Source organism: Tachysurus vachellii, chromosome 14 (assembly GCF_030014155.1).
Source record: "Tachysurus vachellii isolate PV-2020 chromosome 14, HZAU_Pvac_v1, whole genome shotgun sequence".
In the NCBI taxonomy this organism is placed as follows: Eukaryota; Metazoa; Chordata; class Actinopteri; order Siluriformes; family Bagridae; genus Tachysurus; species Tachysurus vachellii.
The window spans coordinates 10047179-10065073 of record NC_083473.1 but is presented as its reverse complement, the minus strand read 5'-3'; the positions used below and the strand labels follow the sequence as shown (position 1 = coordinate 10065073).

General features: G+C 35.3%; 1 protein-coding gene across 2 annotated transcripts in view; it reads left to right on the top strand.

The window, feature by feature from the left end:
* Positions 1-17414, top strand: part of LOC132857214 (Kv channel-interacting protein 1-like) — a 29488-nt gene extending 12074 nt beyond the window's left edge. Inside the window, exons 1-9 of one of the 2 annotated variants that reach the window (XM_060887224.1) lie at positions 1087-1270; positions 9982-10106; positions 10868-10937; positions 11036-11106; positions 11980-12087; positions 12260-12364; positions 12567-12629; positions 13737-13806; positions 13837-17414. In XM_060887224.1, the coding sequence (XP_060743207.1) occupies positions 1213-1270; positions 9982-10106; positions 10868-10937; positions 11036-11106; positions 11980-12087; positions 12260-12364; positions 12567-12629; positions 13737-13784 (648 nt within the window). In that variant the 5' untranslated portion in view covers positions 1087-1212 and the 3' untranslated portion in view covers positions 13785-13806; positions 13837-17414. Of the gene's footprint in view, positions 1-1086; positions 1271-9981; positions 10107-10867; positions 10938-11035; positions 11107-11979; positions 12088-12259; positions 12365-12566; positions 12630-13736; positions 13807-13836 lie in introns of those variants that run through there. The other variant, XM_060887225.1, reaches the window with a different exon arrangement.
* The last annotated feature ends 481 nt before the right edge of the window (positions 17415-17895 follow it).

Below are 17895 nucleotides of genomic sequence, written 5' to 3'. Positions count from 1 at the left end.
TCAGCAATGATTTAAGTCTGGACAGTTGAGTCAATAGTGAGAATGAGTCTCTTGTTCATTATTTGCCATAAGTGCCGTTTAACTCAGTAGACAAGACTAGAGGCACTGACGTGGATACTGCTTATGATAATTACTCTTTTTCCATTATAGATTCATGTTGTCTTGTTATGTTGTAATGTTTTTTTCCATAAATAGATTAGGTTACAGATGTAGAGGTGGACATTGTATTTGCTCAGGATAATCAGGTTAAAATAACTGGCTCTACGTTAAAGTTATTTTTCTTTTTAAACATAGTAATTGGATGATATTATTATTATTATTATTCAATAAGCAATAAATAGAATAGGATAAAGAGTTTTAATGGACATATTTATTTATTATGTATTAAATTAAATGATAAAATAAACCAATAAAGAATACCTGATTGTAGACAGCCAGTGTGTTGGTATCATATTGTGGAGTTTTAATAATGAATTCTTCCAGATTTACAATCTGTAACTTTTAATAGGTCTAAGAGATATTTCTGTTCAGGATAGTATGTAGTTATATAAAGTATAAAATATCCAAGTGTCAGACCAACTTGATGGGTTTTCACAGTGAAGGGTTTTCCCAAGCTGATGCACATTTGTGTTAAGGGAAGAAATTATTCTTGTCATTTTATTAGCAAATATGGAACTATTAAGGAAATTCATTTCCATTTTACCTGTTTTTTTTATTCTAAAGCCTTGAACCACTGAGCATGTTTTTGCCTCTTGTGCCTCCTTCTCATTATGTTTCTTTTATTCATCCTTCTGCCCTGTATGTCTTTCTTCCACTGATTCTCCGTTTCATTAGGTCCTAAAAGTTGTAGGCTCCTTATATATATTCTTATGTTAGTGTGTATAGCAAATTTGGCATGCTTATATAAGCTGTGATTGTGTGTGATGAAGTGGCTCTCTGATCTTGATTCACACTGCATGACGCCAGCACTCAACCAGAAGTAGAAAGAGAGAGAGAGAGAGAGAGAGAGAGAGGGAAAGGGAGGGAGGGAGACGGAGGAAGGGAGACTGAAGGGAGGGGGTGCATAGAAGTGGGGAGCAAAGTGAGGAAGAGAAACGTCAAGCGGAGGGAAGAAAGGATGAGGGAAAGACGGAGAGAGGGACAGAGTAAGTGAGTGAAGCACATGTGACGGAGTGACATTCATTCAGACAGACTTGTTTCCACGGCGACAACATGGGAGCTGTGGTGGGCACACTGACCATGCAGACCAAACAGAGGCGACCATCCAAAGGTAGGGTAGACACATTCACGCACGCACACACACTCGCACACACTCACACACACACAAAACAGCAGTGTTCCACACATAAACCCTGCTTTTAGAGTACTGTCTACAGAATCATGTACAAAACAAGTGCACACATACAAAGAGAGAACATGGTAATGACTGACACACACACACTCACACACACACAGACTCATACACACATGAACACTACATTTAGTCTTCTATTCACATAGAACAAATAAAACCATGCACCCGCATAGAACCATATAAAGTATTTTGAAACACATACACAATTACACACTGTTCCTTTCTTTTTTATACTTATGCAACAAGTAGATTTCTGTAAGCTTCAGTGGTTGTTGTGAATCTGCCATGTGCTGAATCTACAGCTATCACTCTTACACACCCTCCTAAAGACATACACACTTCTCAGCAGCACTGAGGGAAAGTATCATTATTTTGTATTACGTGTGTGTCTGTTTGTGTCTGTGTGTGTGTGTGTGTGTGAGAGAGAGAGAGAGAGAGAGAGAGAGAGAGAGAGAGACAGTGAGTGTGTGCGTACGTGCATGCATGTGTATTAATGTATGATGTCTGATGTGCACATGCTTTGGGTGTTTATCACTCCACTCACACGCTCTCTTCCTGCTTGTTACCTCGGAAGAGCTGTTGTCATGGCAACATGGATATTGGCACTGTTGGGGTGTATGCGCACATATGTTCGTGTGTGTGTGCGTGCTGCTTTGTGTGCTTGTTGTTGTCAGGGATCTGGACTGTTGTCACAAAAAATTTAATTTCTATCCAGACAGACTTATACACGCTCACACTCACTCAAGAAAAAAGAAATATAAGATCAGAGACAGAAAAAAAAATCACCTGTTGATCCCTTTCTTCTTTTTCTTCTTCTTCTTTCTCCTCTTCTTCTTCTTCTTCTTCTTCTTCTTCTTCTTCTTCTTCTCTCTCTCTCTATCTTTTGGCTATCTCTGTGTGAAGCCTACCTTACAGAGATGAAAAATATCTAAAGCCATCACACACTATATTATGACCAACACACTATTTCACTCTGCTAGGTGGCAGTAGATGTAGGAGGCCGGGTGTTTGTGTTTGAGCTTGTGCTCTTCTGCCCAATTTCACATAACCTGGTCAGGAAAAACATGAGGCAAATTAAATATGGAAAGGAAACAGCTATATGAGAAATGGAGAAAGGAAAAAGGTGCAGTGTGACACAGTGTACATACAAACACACTTCATAAGCTTCTTAATAAATCAAAGTCTTTCCATTTTTTCATATTGAATATACCAATACTTAATGTGTCAGTTTAATAAAAAGTGACTTTTATTCAGAGTGATAGCATAAGATTGTGTATATGAATATGTACAACCTGATTGCAACCTAGTTGTCATGTAATGTGTTTTATGTTTTAGAAACACTTTCCTGTCATTCCTGTCCTATTCAATTATAACTCACATTTATATATTATCATTTATTATATATTATCATATTATCATCAAATTATCATTTTTTTTTTCATTGTCATTTCATTAAAGACATTTTGATTTATGACTTCTGGTTAAAATTAGTTTTATAGACAAAGAGAAACATAAAATACTGTGTACAAATATAATTTTCTAATGATCACTTTACGTAATTTTCTACTTAACATTCAATCTTTTCTCAAACTAGTAGTTTTATATGGAGAATCAGCAAAGAACTTGGAATAGTAACAGATAATCTGTTATTATCTGTATTCAGTTTGCAATAATCTGTGCAAGGCTTCAAATAGTGATAGATTAGTTGGCATGATGGCAGGACTTCCTGCTAAATATCACTCATCTAATTAGCACATGTTGCTGCCTGTGTGTGATCAACAAGTCATGCTGAAACTGAGAAGCTGGCCTTTGGCTAATTACACTAGATGTCTGCCTTTATAAACTTGGATATCAGTCATTCCTGATAAATTCATGAGGAATTACTGTGAAAAAACATGCCTTCGCAGTAGGAAGATGAAAGCAGCAGTGTGGTCAAGGGGAAAATAATGGTCTTGTATTTGAGTGAAGTCAGCACACTGTGATGGATGTGGCCAGTTCGCAGGCTGTGTGCCACTTCACTGCTCTTCTGTACTTATGTATATATAAGAACCCAAAAAGCAAACAAAAAATAAACAACATAACATAACAATGAATAAATACTAAATACTTTTAACCTAAATATGTCATGCAACAACTAGATAACAGAGAGAGAGAGAGAGAGAGAGAGAGAGAGAGAGAGAGAGAGAGATGAGTGTGTGTGTTTTCTGGTTGTTGCATAAAGTAGGTTTGTCAGTTGCTTCAGGCTTGTTTTGTATGTTTTTTTCTCTGAATCTTTTGTCTATCAGTAATGAAGAAATATATATATTTGTGTGTGTTTGTGTGTGTGAGAGAATGAGATTTTGTGTGCATGTGTGTTCATGTTTGTTCCAGCAGTGTTTTTTCTCTGGTGAATATTTCACATCTTCAATCAACACCCACTCTGTGCCTCTAGCTACTTAATCTCCCTCGCTCTTTTTGTTTTTCCCTCTCCCATTTCTCCTTCTCTCATTCTCTTGTCTCCATTTTCCATTTCTCCCTTCTTTTTGTATCCATATTACCTTCAGCTAAAATTCCAGTGTCTCTATTCTTCTCTTTCAACCTTTCCATTTCTAGCTTTTCCTTTCCTCCTCATCTTCCTCCTCCTCCTTCTCCTCCTTCTCCTCCTCACTGAAACTCACACGCCTTAGTTTGTTTTTGTGAAAGTGCTTATTAATCTGTCTTGTAGGACAAACTTAATGGGACTGTTTCGTGTTTTGTGTGTGTGTGTGGGTGGTCAGCATGCTGGACAGCTCTTTGTTGCTGTGTAGTAATGTACTCTCTCTGTGTGTGTGTGTGTATGTTTGTGTGTGTTTGTGTGTAGTCTGGGAAGCTCAGAGGTTATTTTATTTGTGAGGGATGTGTTTATTCACGCTTTTACTCCACTTCCTGACATGAGTCATGCAGGACTTTCTGTATGGCTGAGGGATGTGGTGTATATCAGTGGGTGTGGGCAGTCTTTATGGCCGAGTATTTCTCGAGTGATAGTCCTACAAAGCTCCATCAGGACAAACTTCATTATGCAAAAAGAAGTGTTTAATTTACTACTTTTAGTATGCAGAGGTCTGCGATATTAACTTCTTTGATCTAAAAGAACAAATTGGATATAAAAGCAATTTTGGTATAAAGAGAAATTTTAGATCAATCTCTGACGCTTGGCTTGAAAATATCATAATTTCTGGATCATAAGTCACCGTGAAGAATTAGATGCTGTCGAAGCATCTGCTTATAAAGAATAATCAAAACACGTGATCAAAATTCAAAACATATGAATATAATAAAAATGCATAAATGTATACGGAATTTTTCCTCACCATCTGCTGCACAATTACCATGTTCACATTTCATGAAAAGCAACTTAACTACAGCTATGTAACCTTTTCCAAATAGCAATATTTAATATGTAGGGGATGATTTGTTTTGTATTTCTGCAAATGTCTTAAATTTTAAACTAATTTACTTCAGTTCAGATATGGATTTACTAAAGCTTTAATGAATAAGCAATTTGGAGCATTTCTACCTAAAGGTACAAAATACACAGTGGTGTTTATTCCAGTGGATTAATTTTCTACCTGCTATGTGATTTAGTAAGCCTGAAAGTCATTTTGAAACCAGCAATTCTGTGTGCAAACTACTACAGCCAAAAGGCATGCATTCAATTTGCAAAAACCATTTCTATCAGACAAAATTCGACCATTCATTAGGTTTGAATATCGAGTTCAGCAAAATTATGCCTCAGCAAAATAATCAGAAACTTTTTCAAAATGATCATAACTTATTGCCATACAATTCAGCTACCATTTCTGTCTGTGTTAGCAACATTTAGTGACAAAGCCTTTAACATGAATACTTTCACTTGGATTTATTAGCTCAATTGTGCATATTTATATAAACAACACAGAATGTGCTATAGACTATGTGCTGTAGAGAATGTGCTATAGACTATGTGCTGTAGAGAATGTGCTATAGACTATGTGCTGAGGAGAATGTGCTATAGACTATGTGCTATAGACTGTGTGCTGTAGAGAATGTGCTATAGACTATCACAAAATTTATGTTTATTTCAGTTTGCTGTATAGGTCTAGAGCCATGGTTCTTGAAGTGTTGTCTAAAAGTCAGGATGTCCCCAATTTTTTATAACTTACTTATAACTTATAACTTATTGCCATACAATTCAGCTACCATTTCTGTCTGTGTTAGCAACATTTAGTGACAAAGCCTTTAACATGAATACTTTCACTTGGATTTATTAGCTCAATTGTGCATATTTATATAAACAACACAGAATGTGCTATAGACTGTGTGCTGTAGAGAATGTGCTATAGACTATGTGCTGAGGAGAATGTGCTATAGACTGTGTGCTGAGGAGAATGTGCTATAGACTATGTGCTGAGGAGAATGTGCTATAGACTGTGTGCTGAGGAGAATGTGCTATAGACTATGTGCTGAGGAGAATGTGCTATAGACTATGTGCTGTAGAGAATGTGCTATAGACTGTGTGCTGAGGAGAATGTGCTATAGACTGTGTGCTGAGGAGAATGTGCTATAGACTATGTGCTGTAGAGAATGTGCTATAGACTGTGTGCTGAGGAGAATGTGCTATAGACTATGTGCTGAGGAGAATGTGCTATAGACTATAACAAAATTTATGTTTATTTCAGTTTGCTGTATAGGTCTAGAGCCATGGTTCTTGAAGTGTTGTCTAAGTCAGGATGTCCCGAATTTTTTTTCATGAACAGAGGTAGAATTCACAACCAGCCATAAGTATTAGTGCATTAGTGAATTAGTTATTTCTATAATAATAAGCCTAATTGACTGGTAACTGATTGTGGGGTTTTAATCAAAACCTCAAGACATTCATAAAAATAAACATTTTTTTTTATTATTTCTTATAGAACTTATAGTTAATATGTAAGGAATAACAGAATGGCACAATCAAACAAAACATAACAAAAAATAAAATAAGGAAATAGTCCCTGTTCAAAAGTTTGTATACCTTTAGTTTGTAATATTGTGCATTGCCCTCTTTAGCGTCAATGATGGTCGGTAATTCTCTCAGGTGCAATAGCTGCCCATTCTTCTTGGCAAAATGGCTCAGGTTCCTGTAAATTTTTATTTTTCTTGGATCTAACCAAAGAGGCTCAATGATATTGAGGTCAGGAGACCGTGATGGCTGCTCTAGAACCTTCACCTTTTTCTGCTGTAACCATTGGAGGGTCAACTTTGCCTTGTGTTTTTAATCATTGTCATGTTGGAACATCCAAGAGCGTCCCATGAACAACTTTCCTGCTGTAGAATGCAAATTGTCTGCCAGGATTTTCTGATAACATGCTGCATTCATCTTCCAACAATTTTTTTATTAACTTCCCTATGCCACTGGAGCTCACACAGCCCCAAATCATAAGAGATCCACCACCATGCTTTACAGTGGGGATGGTGTACTTTTCATCGTAGGCCTTGTTGATTCCTCTCCAAACATAGCATTTATGGTTGTGACTATAAAGTTCAGTTTTGGTCGTATCACTCCAAATGACTCTGCTCCAGAAGCTGTGAGGCTTGTCTAGGTTCTGTCTGGTGTACTGAAGGCTTGCCTTTTGTGGCATGGGAACAGTGTCAGCTTTCTCCTGACACCTCAACAATGTAGATCATTTGTGTTGAAGTTCTTCCTTATTGTTCTCCTTGAAACAACAACATCACTTTTTTCCAGAGCAGCCTTATTTTTATCTCAAAGTTGTTTGTGAGTTTTTGTTTGCGTCCCGAAACATTCTTTTAGCAGTAGTGGGTGAAATCTTTCTTTTTATATCTGACTATGACATAGAATCAACAAAACCTCTTATTTTCCACCTCTTTATCAGAGTTTGAACATTACTGACTGGCATTTTTAAGTGATCTCTTACTTAGAGAGATCTCTCTATATACTTTTCCTGCTTTATAAAGTTCAACTACCTTATTACGCAGGTCCATTGGCAGTTATTTTGTCTTCCCCATGGTGCAGCATTCAGACAAGTCTGTGCATCACTTCATGAGCTGAGAAACTCACTGACTATTTATGCATAGACACTAATTACAATTTCAATGAGTCACAGGTGTGGAAACTTCCCTTAAATAGCCATTTAAACCTCAACCTGTGTGTTTATAATGTGGCCAAACATTTGATCAGGGTTGTTTAGATTATTTCAGTTATCATCAGGTTTTAAAAAGAAGTCAAACAACTGTGATAATTAATGATTTCACATGACCACTATCCTTAAATAAGAAACAATTGTTTTGCATCAGTCATATTTTCAAAATAAATGGTTTTACAATGTTTAACAATTTCTTCACGGTATGCAAACTTTTGAGCACAACTATATATTCTGTATATTTTAAAGGGTATCTGGCTGCAAAAACAGGACAAACAAAACAGGTTTTCCTTTGGAGGTCATGTTAAGTTGATAGTCTGTGTGAAGCAGCTGATCAATAAAACACTATGTAACTGATTTCACACTGCAGGAGTGATGTGATCCAAAAGGTAATTACATCTGTGTGTGTGTTTATGTGTAGTAACACCAATCTATAATATACTAGTAAAATCTCTTTCCAAATCCTTTCATGAGATACAAACAGAAACACTGTTGGTATAGTAATGAATTAGTGTATTGGTATAGTGTTGAGAACACTATATAGTGGTATAGTGGTATAGTGTTGAGTGTTGCATTCTTGAGAACACACTGTAATAACTATGTAGTGTGTTGCATCAATTATGATAAGTAAGAGTATACAAAATAAACGCTTCAGATGCAGGATTACTGGGTAATGCTGGAGAGAGAGAGAAAGAGAGAGAGAGGGAGAGATAGAGAGAATGGAAGGTGTGCTTAATAAGCCTCTTATTATCTGAACTGCCTATGTGAAGGATTAATGTTAGCAGTGATATAATTTATAATAAATAGGAACAGCGCTCAGAGAATTCATTTATGAAGAATTAATGTTCTTTGGTTTTTTTATAGACTAAATTATTTTCTCTTCAGGAAAAACATTAATGAATTTTCCATATTATCCATATATATTTTATAATATATATTCATATATATTTTTTATATATTATATTTTTTATAATATATATCCATATATATTGCTCAATTCATAAATACAAGATCCTTAATTGTGAAAGGGAAGCAAATCCCTTGCTCGCTTATTTGACAAAACATAAGCATGAAGGTCAAAGCTTCAAGTTTAATCTTGGCTGGGAAAGGAGTGCTGCTGGGATTTTTGAGGCCACGTGAGCTTAACATGGTGCATTAGAACAGCTGTTCCCTATAATTGTTTTTTTTTTCTGTAGCAACGATTATTTCTGTATAGAAGACCACAACATGTGATTGGCAGAGGAATATTATTATATAATAATAATAATTATACCAATTGACTAACACAATTTTGTGTCTGGGTTCTGGCCAGATTTTATTTATTTCAGCAGGGTAGCATCATTATAAGTGTGTGACTGTGCAGCTAATGCACAGCTTATATAGAACAATGGCAGCAGGGGCATGGTCAAGCATCAGGAGGCAGATTGAACCAGCAGCTAACGCCTGATGATTCTCACCTGTGTTTGAATATGGCGAGCTGGATTCTGGCAAGTTTTGTTTGTCTTACAGGGTGCAGTGAACAAGGGAGAGAGTGAGTGAGAGAGCTGAGAGGAATGCTGAAATGTGCTCACAGAATAAATTAAGAGCATGAAGCTTTGTTAAGGGCAGCCTCTCTCCAGAATTATCCTTCCCACCCATACACAACAGGGTTTTATGGTGGAGCCAAAACCTGGGAGGAGGCACAAGATGCCGATATGAAACTTCTTTTGGTTAGTGATAACTTGCTTACCAGTTTCCTCCAGCCATACAGTACCTTTCTCCCTGGTACGCACTCCCCTGAAAAACAAACAAAACTCTCAAAGGTTACTTGGTTTAGGCCATGATTAAACACACATGACGTATTACCTGTTGTCTTAATCCACCTCCTCTCCATTCCACACACCCCTTCTGTCACATATACATATTGCTTTTACATTTTACATCCAAACTTTTTTAAACACTACGAAACAATGTGTTACACGTGTGTGTGTGTGTGTGTGTGTGTGTGTGCGTGTGCATTCTGTATTGATCAGAATGACACTAGACTATTAGCTGGTATACAAACTCAGCAGTGAATCTTCCTTCAGCCACTTTGATATTACATGCACAGCAGTTTATTAAGAACTCATAGGAAGTACAGATTATCCCTTGTCTTTCGATCTGTGAAGTTGCTGCGTGGTTGGGAAGATTTGTCAAGCTGATACACATTCTCGGAAACATAGGGAGATTCACTTCTCTCAGTCAAGCATTTGAAAAGAGGCACAAATCTACAGCATTGCTGTTAAATGCAGAACAGCTTTCAAATGTGAGCACAGATAAACTTCAGTTCTCTCATCTCATCCAGTATTCAGCCCAGACTTACATGCTCCTGCCTTGGTGTAGATTTGAGCACAGGCATAAAAATGCAACAGGGAAGCTCTTGCAATAGTTCACTTTACAAGAAAACCCGTCTTCTAACTCATATACGTCATCTCTATATTTTTACCATCTTATTTTGTGTCTTCTCTGTAGATAGGTTCGATGATGATTTGGAGGTGACAATGGTGTGTCATCGTCCAGAGGGTTTGGATAAGCTGGAAGCTCAGACCAACTTCAGCAAGAGAGAACTGCAAGAACTCTACAGGGGTTTTAAAAATGTACATGTTGCACTCAGTATTACATTAAAGACTTTTTATTCGTCATTATTCATTTAATGTATATGCAATTAAGAAAAATAATGTTTTTTTTATGTTTACAGAAATGAATCAGATTTAATTCTTTGAAACATGCTTTTAGTGACTGTGAAATATATTTATATTAGCTTAATAAATACCCCCCATGTCTTCCATTTCCACCCAGCTCTGGCAACTATAACAGAAAAGTAGCTCAGTCACTACAGCACGAAACACAGTCTTAACCTCTTCCTTGCCTTATAAAGAAGCAAAGCTTTTGCCATAACTGAATGACTAGTCTTATCTTTATTCATGGATTAATTTCAGTTTGCATAAAATCTACGATTGAGGTTCGCATTAAAGAGTCTTATACACAGTAAATTTACACAAACATATGAGCTCTTGTAGGATTATTTAAAAAATTAAGAATATTAACTAGATTTTCATGAATACCACAATTCTTTTGTCAATGTTGTTGCAAATGATTCATGAATAAATTTGTTTTTCTCATTTGATAAATAAGGCCCATTATTTCTGTATTATACGTGTGGCTATTTCCATCATTTCTGGCTTCTGTTCACATTTTTTTCTGGCCAAGAAATTAGCTCTTTACTCAACCATAAGACAGCTGCAGGTGTTATAGAGTTCAAAATAATTCAAACCATAATGTCTTGTAAATTTGTAACTACTACATTTATCAACCTCATTTAGGCTTTATATATCCTTTCTTCTATGTTCTTTCTTAGGAATGCCCTAGCGGTATTGTCAGTGAAGACACATTTAAACATATTTACTCGCAGTTCTTTCCTCAGGGGGGTAAGTCAAAATGCGCATGCTAGAATGTGAGATTTTATGTGCATGTTCATTTGTGGGTATGAATGTCCTCGTAACAGAGTCTCTGCTGTTTTCCATAGATGCAAGCACATATGCTCACTACCTGTTTAACGCCTTTGACTCAGGTCAGAGTGGCTCCATCAAGTTTGAGGTGATCTCTCTCTCTCTCTCTCTCTCTCTCTCTCTCTCTCTCTCTCTCTCTCTCTCTCTCTCAGTTCGTCTGCCTGTCTGTCTGTTTCACTGTCATTCAATCTGTTGCCTCATTTAAATTATTCCTTTCCTCAATATGACTCACATCATGCCAAGTGTGGCATATGCCAGTTTTTTTTTTTTTTTTTTGCATTATCACTTGCTACTTTCATGGTCAGTAATAAAAAAGCTTCTGCTAATGTGAAAACCGTCTCAAATGTGAAGCTAAAACATAATTTCAAGACCTGAGAATTGATTAGAAGAAACAGAGCCATAAATAACCAACAAAAAATTATTTGTTATTAATTGTTATTTTGGTACAAGCATCTGATATGCATTTATGGAATATTAGAAAGTCAGGAAAAATACCTTGTATATCCAAGGTTTGATTGATTTTTAAATTTACATTTGATTTGCTTAAGATTTCCTATCTTTTGTGGATTTTCACTATTAATTTCAGTCTATAGTATAGATAAACTAATTCATTCAACCACCAATGAATAAACACTGACTGAATTATTGTATCCCTAACAAATAAAAACAAACTGTTTGCTTATGGCTAGTAAATGTAAAGTAGATTGTCACAGATGGGATGTCAGGAAATAGTCAGTCTACACTATATGGCCAAAAGTATGTGGACGCCTGAATAATAAACGCAATTGAGATTGTTATGAAAACTTTTGACACAAAGTTGGATGCAGAACATTGTATAGAATATATCTGTATACAGTAGTATTACAGTCTACAGACTTTCTTTACCACGATATTCTATTGTTGCACAATGTAATCTTTACTTCTTTCTCTACTCTACCTCACTGTCTCTGCTTGTATCCAGGACTTTGTTACAGCTCTGTCCATCTTGTTAAGAGGTTCTACCCGGGAGAAGTTGCAGTGGACTTTTAACTTGTATGACATCAACAGAGATGGCTACATTAACAAAGAGGTTTGTGTGTGTGTGTCTGTGTGTGTCTGTGTGTGTGTGTGTGTGTGTGTGTGTGTGTTTGTGTGAATGGGTGTGTGTGAACGTGTGTGTGTGATTGTACGTGTGTGTGTTCACTATAGCAGCAACGTGTTTATGTGCATTTAGAGCTGACCTGTAGTATTCTGCTGTACAGGAGATGATGGACATTGTGAGGGCTATCTATGACATGATGGGGAAATATACATACCCTGCACTGAAGATAGACACACCCAAACAGCATGTGGATGCTTTTTTTCAAGTAAGAAACGGTTTAGAATTATTAATTTAATGATGTAGAAGGTTTTTCTGTTATTACATATGTGTGTATAAAAAGATAAAGATGCCAAACTTGATCAAAACCTATAACCCTCAAGTGTTCAGTTAAATTAGACTTACATCATATTGTGTTTAGCAGTATTCATTCTCAGTTGTAGAATAGTCATTTTTATTTTCGTCTGCAGAAAATGGACAAAAACAGAGATGGAGTTGTCACTCTTGATGAATTCATTCTATCCTGTCAAGAGGTATCTACATTATTCCCCCACTTTAGTTCAGACACTTTATTTCTCCTTGTATGCACTTCCCTCTAGTGGCAAAAACGATTCAGTGTAACACAACAATCCACCATGCATTTCAGATTTTTAACATACCCATGTCCATCTGTTGATAAATTATTTTAAATATTTATATTTATAAATATTTATTTATTTATGTATTTACTTTTTATTATTATTATTTATTTAAAAAGATCCTTATTGATGTCAGACTTTTTTGTCTTTAATGTAATTCTTTTTTTTTCTTTAAGTAACAAAATTCTGGAAAAAGTAAATGGGGTTGTAGGATTCTTTTTGTAGATTTCATTTTAATTATAAATTTGTCGAATATCATTTTTGGCTTTACATTAAAAAACAGCAATTGCTTTAATATAGACAGGAGCACAACTAAACCAAGCTACATATATAACTAATTTAATTTCCTTTTATATAATTAATATAATTTAACTGTTTTTTTCACTGGAAAACAGTGCTGGAAAGTAAGCTCTTATTACCAAATTACTGATGCTGGTAATAAATATATGTTGCATGCATTTAGTCACGTTATATCTTTAGTTATGTTCGAATAATTGGGCAAACATGATTCTTTTACTCACCAAGTTCAAGTACATTTTAATGCTGTGAAAAGTAAAGTGCAATTATACTGAAAAAAAAATAAATAAATAAAATCAGATCCAGGCTACAAGTGGCAACTCAAACACTGAAACCTCTTCTGAGCTGAAAGTGGAAATGCTATGCTAGCTTGGTAGCTATGCTAGTTTGGTAGTTGTATGTTTATTAAGTAGCCAACATAATATCATCGTTATAGTCAACCCACACCATTAAACACATAAAACACAGTTAAAAAATATTCATTCATTGAATTTCTTTCATGTGGAAAATCAACTCTTTCATAGCAACTGTAATGTCTATTGTTTCTGTTGTTCAGAAACATCATGATTAATGTTGACCTCACAACCTCATATAAACATGAGTCCCGTGTGCACAGGATTTCCTTATTAAACATAATTCATTGTTAGTACAGAGATTCTGTTTCTGTCTGTATAACTGACAGATAGTTGTATCAATTTTCTGCAGGATGACAACATTATGAGATCTTTGCAGCTGTTTGAGAATGTGATATAAAACAAGCACAGGTTTGAAGAAGGTGACTCAGACAGAAAACAAAGCAAAGAAGACTGATTTTTTTCACTAAAGTTTACAGCTGTTATGTTCGTCAAGAAGAAGAATGAGAAAAAGCTACACCATCTTGTGCCCTTCACCTAACCATGGAAATTTGTAGCTTCCTGTAGCTGGATATCAGTGCTAAACCACTATGTGCATAGCAACACTATGTACTTAGCATGGTAATATTTATTTTACATGTTTTTGGATTGATTCAGCAAAACTGATCCATGACCTTTTTGTAACCAGCCTTGCACTTGTTCCTCTTTATAGCCACATGTACTCAACATGTTTCCTGCTTGCAAATTTGTACCATTTACCAGTTCGTATGAGAGGTTAAAGTTATGTTTAGGTGAAAGTTGTAGCTTTTTCGTATGACTTTGTTTGTTCCTTATAAATTTAACAAAATTTGACCAGATGGTCCTTGCATGTTCAAATTTTAGGGCTCAAGCTCATGCGCTTCATGTTACAGCTGATCAGTTAACACTTAAATTGGAATACTTTGATTGATTTATCTATATACAGGACATGTAATGTTCTCTGATATTTATTAATATTACTTTATTGGAAAGCACAGTCTAATGATCTATTTATTAACGTTGCTGAGATGGATAAATAAGCAAAGCTCAACCAAAGGATGACTAAAGCAGCATTGCTTGTAAATGGTTAGGAAGGAAAGTGGAAGAAAGTGTTAAAATATTATGATAATTGTTGCTGAATGCTCTTCCACATAGAGCCAGGCTGCAAAACCAAATAAGCAGGCTAGATTGAACTCTACAACAGTTTCTAAATCAGAGAGAAAATAATCAGTTAATTATCCAAAATCCATAAGAAAAGCAAAGAAACACATAATTATTATAGCCTTAAAGCTTAATACCAAGTAAGATGGCTTTACCATCAGGATTTTTTTAATCAACTATTAAATAGAGTGAAGTAAATTATAGTCCTTGTGAAACTGCTTATAACCTATATCCTGTCTTCATTGTATGTGACTGCTAGTCAGCTTTTTCCTCTGCTCCATGCAGGTGATATTAGCTTGGCACATGATCTGTCAGCGGTCAGCGTGTTTTGGATGTTTCTCTCTGTTCTGTACAGTCTCAAAATAGCTCTTGTACTCTTGTAAAATATCAGATTGCTGCGATGTTTCTGTGCTGATCCTTGCTTGAAAATACTGAACCTGGTCTATCTGTGTTTATTTGTGTGTATTTGTGTGTAGTGTGGCTGCGTTATTAATCTATTGGTGCTTGTTTATTTGTCCAGACACACATTTGTCTCCAGATCTTGTCTATCTGTCCATTTCTCTAACTTTCTGTCTGTCATTGTGTTTGATGTTCTCAGCATAAGGGGAGGACATTTAATAAGATGTCGTGTGGTATTTGACAGACGGGATTTGCATCACTGTGTGCTTTTTATACTATATTTCATCACACTATATTGATTGTGTTCATTGTACAGTATATGCTGTTTAATTGTGAGAAAGCTGTGAATTACCAAATGTTGGTACTGTTCAATAAGTATATAGCCATATAACCATTTATCCACACACTGTGATATGGGAGAGCAGAAACAAAGAGAGAAAGCTTCAAAAGCTAAAAAAGGTTACTTTTTGGGATAAGCCATTAATTTTGTTCAAGGCTGCTGAATTGCGCAAACATGTCAATCATTCAATAAGTACTGCAAATGCAGTTAGTTCTTCTGTTGCTAGAATATATATGATTTAGTAAAATTGAATTTATCAAAATATAATCAATAATATTAATAATGTACCTATAATTAATTAAAAATTATATCCAAATTATACCTGGAGATTTCCAGTATGATGGAATCAATATAAACATTCATTCAGCAGCCACTTTAATAAGAAACCTTGTACCTGTACACCTACCTGCTCATTCATGCAATTATCCACTCAGCCAATCAGATGGCAGGACAGACTCACCGAAATAAACAGATGAAAACTGATGACATTGCTTTTTTTTCCCCAGTTTCAGTGAGCATGTGCCTACTGCATCTTTAAATCCCTGTTCTTGGCTGACAGGAGTGAAACCTGATGTGGTCCTCTTTTTCTGTAGCCCATCTGCCTCAAGATCTGACATGCTGTGAATTCCGAGGTGCTTTTCTACTTCTCAGTTGTAAAAAATGCTTTTTTGAGTTAATGTAGGCATCCTGTAAGCTTGAACTAGCACAGCCATTTTTTCTCTGGGCTCTCATTAACATGGCATTTCTGCCTCCAGAACTGCTGCTCATCAGAGTTTGAGATGGCATGAGATCAGATGTTTTCTTAAATACTCAAACCAGCACATCTGGCACCAAAACTAGTTCATGGTTAAATTAACAAAGATCACATTTTCCCATTCTGATGTTTAATGTAAAAATTAACTGACCCTTGTGAATTGTATTGGCATAAATGTATGTATTATTCTGCTGCCACAAGCGTAGCTGATTGGATAACTGCATAAAAGAGCAGGTGTTCCTAATAAAGTGGTGAGTGTTTATGCCTCATCAGGCTAGTTCTAAACAAATGGTTAGGTAACTATTACTGGTATTTAATACCGTATTATTACTAATAATGGATTATACATAAACTTGGTAAACACTGAAATACTAGATTATTAGCAAAAAATAAAGTATAAGAGGTTATTAGGTTAAAGAAAGCATGTTTCATACACAGACTATTAATTTTCCAATTATCTGTAGCAAGCCATGATTTTGTATAGAACTAAAATTATGACAAATCTCCACAAGTGTAATGCAAATTTTTTAACTTTTTTGATTTGTAATTGTGATTTTCAGCATTCTCACCCGACATTAAAAGCAGTATTGCTTTAGGTTGTTAGAAACAACAATTGCGTGATTGCACTTGCAAACAGTGGTTTATGTTTTCATTTCTTACCTATATTTGCAAATTTTATAGATACCCGGCTGAGTACATCTGCTCGACTCACATGACTAGATGCTCTCTGATGGTCAATTTTATTTTTATATTTTTGTTTAATTTGCAAAATATTTTGATATGCAATCATCGATGTACTACTTCAATAATGACTGAAATATTAAATTACAAAACCTGCTCTACATATTTGTGGAGTTTTGCCAGAATTGAATATCAATTTTACTTTAATTGAACTTTTCACAACTTCAATTTCGTAGTGAAATTGTACCCAGTCCAGACGTTGTGTCTGAACTGTGTAGTGAGTCCAAACCAGGAACTACTGAAATGTGATGCATCTTGATGTGATTGTAAAAATATATATATATATTTTTTTTTTTTTTTTTTTTGAGGAAAAACTGCACAGTACACATGCAGCCATATGTATCACTACTCACTGTGATGAGAATCAGCAGCGAGAGGAAGAGGAAGCACCTTTTACGCCATGCACCATATGCACCTCTCCAAGCATTCTTTTCATATTCAGTATTCAGTGGATTTTAATTTATGCATGACTGACTGATGCAACAAACAGTTGCTGGGCTTTGCTGTTTTTTCTGAAACTATTTTTCATTGTACAACAAGCAGACAGATGAACAGATAGACAGACAGACAGACAGACAGACAGACAGGCAGACAGACAGAGAAGCAGGCAGGCAGAGACAGGAAACACTTTCTTGTTGCTGTATAAAATGATATTTAACAATAAAAAAATTTCAAACAATAATATTGATTGTTTTATATATTTATACACCCATTTACCTTAAATTATAAACATATTAAGAATGACAAACATGTCAAAACATGTCATATTATATGATGATCAATATTATTTACATAAGAAAGTTTTGTATATTTTGTCATAGACATTTTTCACTCATGTTTAGAAAGACATAGAATATAGCCCTAGTGTTTCAGACATAGAGTAATCCTCATCTAGGAATAAAAAGGTTTTAAATAACACTGAAATTCAATCTAAGACCAGGCTTAGTCTATGACAGGAAATTTACCAACAAGGATTTTGCCTTTCATTAAGATGCAATGCAATGTGTTTTTATATAAAGGAATATTCCAGCATATTTTCTCTTACTTTATATAACGTGCATATAATAATGTGTCTTATAATTATGCAGGCAACTATAA